Source organism: Dermacentor variabilis, chromosome 6 (genome assembly GCF_050947875.1).
Source record: "Dermacentor variabilis isolate Ectoservices chromosome 6, ASM5094787v1, whole genome shotgun sequence".
Taxonomy (NCBI): Eukaryota; Metazoa; Arthropoda; class Arachnida; order Ixodida; family Ixodidae; genus Dermacentor; species Dermacentor variabilis.
This window is the reverse complement of record NC_134573.1, coordinates 125,837,687-125,843,686: the sequence shown is the minus strand read 5'-3', so window position 1 is coordinate 125,843,686 and position 6,000 is coordinate 125,837,687. Positions and strand designations below refer to the sequence as shown.

Genomic DNA, 6,000 nt, shown 5'->3' with positions numbered 1-6,000 from the left:
AATTTCGTGTGACATTGTACTGAAGCTGCCCCACACTTCTACTAATTTTTTAAAGCTTTGTGTAACGCAGGGTTCTCGGGATATTGGGAAACGCAGCTGATAACGGCAGCGTGACACCTTCGAGCACTTGCTAACTGAATTCTTTTACAAAAGCTATGACAGCGTTGCCCCTAAGTTCGCTGAATATGATCTTTATAGCACTTGCAGTTACGCCAGAGAGGCGTGGGGCAAATTTTGTTCCACTCGTAATTAAAACACGCTCATAATGCTTCGGAGCACTTACATACTGTTACGATTGGCGTGTAACACCCCGTGCAAAAAGGATGATCAAAAGACCATGCCTAATCGAAACGGAGAGATTGATCCCTAATTTGCTATGGGTGTCTTGAGTGGTTGCCTGTCTGGCAGGCGTCCCGCAGTGATTATGGGCCCCTTTGTGTGTGTGTGTGACAGGTGGGAGGGCCGCCTTCCGCGAACTGTGCTGCTCAAGGCGAGACTCCTTTCCGCGAACCAAACTGGACTCACGGGTTGCGCCAGCGGAGGCAAGCATGCGCAACGTCGCCGAGGAGAGAGGGAGCAGCCGCCCATCACCGACCGGACTGAGTACATGACACGTGATGTTGACGTGAGCACAATTCCGCCTACGATTTTAGCCTTTTCTATATCCTTCATATCCTTCACCAACCATGGAATAAACAGTGCAAGTTTCGCACCAGAAATCGTCTCGCCCCTGCCTGGTCGCCATGGTCTACCGGACGCCTGCAGCCTGCCAACAACGCCACGCTACCCAGCAGTAACGCCGGTCGAGGTTCGAGTACCCGGCGTCGCAACAATACGTAGTTTATTGCATACACGGAATTCACCCAGACACATTCAAGTTTGCCTACACATAACGCATAACCTACCCCTTATTTTCGCAAAATACAAAGTGCATTGTCTTGTTCTCCGACGACACCGACGACACCGGAGAAAATAAGCATGAACCTCATATGACGCATGGAAATAGGGAAAAAAAAACGAGTAAATATTTTTAGCGCTTCTATCTTCACCGAATTGGAAGTTGGTATCTTGTGTAGTTGTTTTAGGAGTCGGAAACATTGGGAATAACGGCAGTGTATGACACAATTGGACGCCTGCATAAGTAACCTTATAAAAAGGGTGTAAAAACTTCCACCAAGTAAGCGTTTATAGTTCGTCACTCGCAACGTGCTTGAAACATAAAAACCGTCCCTTGCATAGTTAACTGAGGTGACCGTGGAAAAGCAACCGCATGCTTTGTATAACGCATAAAAATTGGCAGAAAGCAAGTATTCGGTAACTATTCTCAAAGCACGTACATGTAGTTAACCTACACGCCTCAAACTTTCGGTAGACGTCACCCATAAAGTGTCCCCTATTTGCTGAAGAATACGAAGCATGTGTAGTTTTTCGTCCTTCCAGGAAAGCGGAGAAACTTTTTTAGCGTTTCATATAACGCCTATAAACGGACCGAGAACGAGGGTTTCGCAATCGTCATTTAACACGTAGTTGACACAAACATTTAAATACTGATCTGCTCCATATATACTCAGGTTATACATACTCCGGTTATTCCCTAAATATAAATTTAGTGAGTGATCTAGTTTTTCAGACAGCTACGAAAATTCGCACATAACGTTTTTCATCTCGCTTCTAGTCGCACTAACTACTTCGCTCTGAAATCCTCGTGCTTTCATGCCCCGTGGAGTGCGTTGCCGCGTCGATTACATACTTTGTTCAAATAGAGAATCGTAATTTTTTCGAGAATTCTGTAAAACGAAAGGGGGGCGGAAACGAACAGCTTTTACAGGTTGTTCAGCTGCGCGTACCAGTCGGGCAAGCAGCTGCGGCGGATGCAGTAGAAGCGACGGTTGCCCTATATACTGGCATGACAATATATCACTCTGCGGCTTTCATTTTGCTGCTCGGTGGGCGACACATGTCATGCCGGCATGTTGGCAGCAACGAAGTAGAAATTGCACACAGCGTTCCAGGGGCGGGGGGGGGGGGGGGTCGCTGTGGTAATAGAACATCGAGACTTAAAGACCTTTGTAGATTCGCGTCGAGTAGAGAAGGGCAGCGAATTTCGGGACGATGATCAGGCCATTTGGGATTCAAATGGGCGTCGCAGTATCAAACCATTAGACGAAAGATCGGAGCTGAAATTGGCTGCAGTGTGGTGCGTCGCGCAACGCTCGATACATGATCATAAGCAATTAAAGCACATCGGTGTGGCGGGATACAAGCAACGTTTATCAAGAATCGGTATACGAGGTAAATACTGTGCGCAGCGAGATAAAAGAGAAGGACGAAGCACTCGGATCTTAGAGGAGACGCCCAGAAAGCAGGTTAAAGGAATTTCGAAGGCCGTATGATGTTATCCGTTACAATATATCACGCTGCAGTCTCAAGAACAAAGGAAAGCGCGATTATTGCAAGCAGTAGTACAAAATGGTGATTAAAAATAATAAACATTTTTTTTTACTGTCAAAGTAAAATACTGCAAATACGTCAATAATACAGCGCCATCAGTTCGGCCTCTTGAGACTCCTCATTACAGGCCACACCGGTTGTACAATCAGTTCAATTTCATATGCATCTACGGAAAGAGTAATTTATTTAACTACTCCGCTCTTCCAAGAGTCATTCGCCTTTGGAACGATCTTAATCCTAACGCCATCGCTTATGAGAGTGACCAAGAAAATTTTCGGCGACTTCTAATAAAGCATATTTAAAACTCTACATAACCTAACGTGTTATTTTTCTTGCCTTTCCCGTTATTAATGTGCTACTATCCCTTAAATACTGTTTTGTTATAGCCAAATATTGTCCCTTGCGCTTGGTAATTGGATTGATTATATTTTACTTTGTGAAAGTTTCTTGTTCAGTGACCTCTCGCGTTCAAAAGCATAAGGTTTGTCCATTGTACAATTTTAACACCACATTACTGTATGTTAGCGAATTTCTTACACTGTATTTTTTAATATGTATTCACATATGTATCCTAATTATTGCATATAATAACCTTTGAGTGTATTCTCCCCCTTACACAATGCCTCTAGGGGCCTGTAAGGTATACTTAAACAAACAAACAAACAAACAAACAAACAAACAAACAAACTAACAAACAAACAAACAAACAAACAAACAAACAAACAAACAAACAAACAAACAAACAAATGAATAAATAAATAAATCTAATACATAACTTTCAATAGAATAAGCGCCAAAATTGACGGCACACAAGAAGAAATACAGACAGGACAAGGCGCTACTTGCAACTGTTTATTGAAATGACAAGTGGCTGATTACATAGCCATGAGGAGAGGAGAATGAAAAAAGAGGGACACTGAATAGGTGAATGCGCACGTGCGAGAACACTGAAGATATAGGGAATCACGCTTAAGCTAAATATAAAACTTATCTAAAAACATGCTTTCATTCGTGTATATATTCAAAGACGGGATACTGACACAGTTGTCCCCTCCTTTTTTTTAATCTCGTTGGCCTCCAATAATTCACGGGCAACAGAATCTTTACTTTTATACATGATTGTCGTATCATGAAGCCTCGCTTCACATACCCGTTCATCCTCATTTCCGCAGGCCTTGCAATAAAGCGGCAAGTTAGAACCATATCCATTTTTCAATGAAAGCTTATGCTCCCGCAGGCGTTCATTAATACATCGGCCAGTTTGGCCGATATACTCTTTTCCACACTTCAGTGGAATGTGGTATACTATCCCTTCTTCACACTTAACAAAAGGGTTCGTATGTTTAATAGAACACCCTACTTCTTTAGAGTCATCCGGACCAATCAAGCGGCACAAAGTAGCAAGCTTTCGCGGCGCGGAAAAAACCACAGGAATTTTGTATTTCACGGCGACGTGTTTCAGATTATGCGCCACTTTATGAGAATATGGAATCACCACCGCTTTAGCTTTCTTTTCGACTGTTTGACCTTCTTCACTCCTTTTTCTTTCTTTTTTCAGTTTTTTCAATAACGCATCCGAAACTGCGCTTAAAACCAAGCAAGGAAAGCCAGCCTTTCTCAACTTCAAAATCTGGTCGTCAAAGCTTGCTTGTGCCTTATGACAGCACGATTTTTTCAGCGCGGATTCGAGGCACATAGCAGCAATTGCTCGTATTCATATGCCATATTCTCATAAAGTGGCGCATAATCTGAAACACGTCGCCGTGAAATACAAAATTCCTGTGGTTTTCTCCGCGCCGCGAAAGCTTGCTACTTTGTGCCGCTTGATTGGTCTGGATGACTCTAAAGAAGTAGGGTGTTCTATTAAACATACGAACCCTTTTGTTAAGTGTGAAGAAGGGGTAGTATACCACATTCCACTCCACTGAAGTGTGGAAAAGAGTATATCGGCCAAACTGGCCGATGTATTAATGAACGCCTGCGGGAGCATAAGCTTTCATTGAAAAATGGATATGGTTCTAACTTGCCGCTTCATTGCAAGGCCTGCGGAAATGAGGATGAACGGGTATGTGAAGCGAGGCTTCATGATACGACAATCATGTATAAAAGTAAAGATTCTGTTGCCCGTGAATTATTGGAGGCCAACGAGATTAAAAAAAGAGGGGACAACTGTGTCAGTACCCCGTCTTTGAATATATACACGAATGAAAGCATGTTTTTAGATAAGTTTTATATTTAGATTAAGCGTGATTCCCTATATCTTCAGTGTTCTTGCACGTGCGCATTCACCTATTCAGTGTCCCTCTTTTTTCATTCTCCTCTCCTCATGGCTATATAATCAGCCACTTGTCATTTCAATAAACAGTTGCAAGTAGCGCCTTGTCCTGTCTGTATTTCTTCTTGTGTGCCGTCAATTTTGGCGCTTAATCTATTGAAAGCTATGCACCAACTAGCCCCACAACGTGTTTTACTGCAGTACCTTTCTTCTACAGTGGGCCCCTTTCTATGTGTGCCTTCCAGTGCGCCGAATCCTTCGGTGGTGGTCTGTCATATCGCAATTGCGACGTGCCGAACGAGAAACCTAGGATACTGCATTAGGAAGGGACTTGTACCGACAGAATTCGCCACTCTGTTCGGTTGCGTTAGACCGTCGGTTGGCCATGTGAAAAGAATGTGCAGGATACTACGTTCCGAGATATGGCGACAGGTCCGCCTGCTCTACGATTGGCTTCACCTGGTTTGCTTTTCGCTGGACCCAGTGCACATTGCAAGTACTAAGCTGCAGTCCCTTCGAAAGCTTGCAGCTCAGAATACGGAATTTCTATGGCCTAAGACCCTACCCATTCTTCCTAAAGGAGGCGAAACCAAGGAAGCCAGCAGCACGGCGCTGTAAGTTCTCGGGGGAGCCTTCATCCCGGAAGACATCGTCGACGTCCTCAAGAAAGGCCCCAAGTTCAGCTCCGAGCCCAGGATCCCGGGACATGAACTTCTTTCCATGAATAGAAGGATTTCCAACAAAGCTGCATCAGAGGACAAGGAAAGGTGTCTGCTGGACGGAGTTGACAGCCTGACCAGAACGGTGTCTAAGAAAGGAACTCGTCCAAGAACCCCTACAAAACGTATCGTGAATTTTTTCAACGACAATGACCTTCGACTCCTGCAGGCCGACAAAGAAGGAGGGTTCGTGGCCATGCCATCGGGCATGTTTAACGAAAAGGCTCTACAAGCCATCCAGAAGAATTTCAAGGTAACGAAACTCAAGGCAAGTAAGGAAAAGAGCCGTGCCATATCTTTGTGTGAAGACCTTGGACTACAGAAGCTCGCTAATAGCGTCCATAAATGTAGGAAAAACTGTTTAAATGTATTTTTTACTGCAAAAACGCACAAAGATGATATACCGTTCAGATGTATTGTGAGTGAAAGAGCTTCCTGGCAAAACAACGTTAGCCGCTACCTTCTAAAGCAGCTTAACACGTTGGATATAGATGACCCAGTCATGGTAAAGAATAGTTTTGACGTCATAGCCTTTTTACGTGAGTCCCATTCGAT

The 6,000-nt window shown here is 43.9% G+C and overlaps 1 protein-coding gene across 1 annotated transcript in view; it reads left to right on the top strand.

Moving 5' to 3' along the window:
* The first annotated feature begins 219 nt into the window (after positions 1–219).
* The window catches only part of LOC142584358 (putative caffeoyl-CoA O-methyltransferase 1), a 123,654-nt gene continuing 117,873 nt past the window's right edge, over positions 220–6,000 (top strand). Inside the window, exon 1 of the mRNA XM_075694511.1 lies at positions 220–625. Coding sequence (XP_075550626.1) covers positions 618–625 — 8 coding nt within the window. The 5' untranslated portion in view covers positions 220–617. The remainder of the gene's footprint in view (positions 626–6,000) is intronic.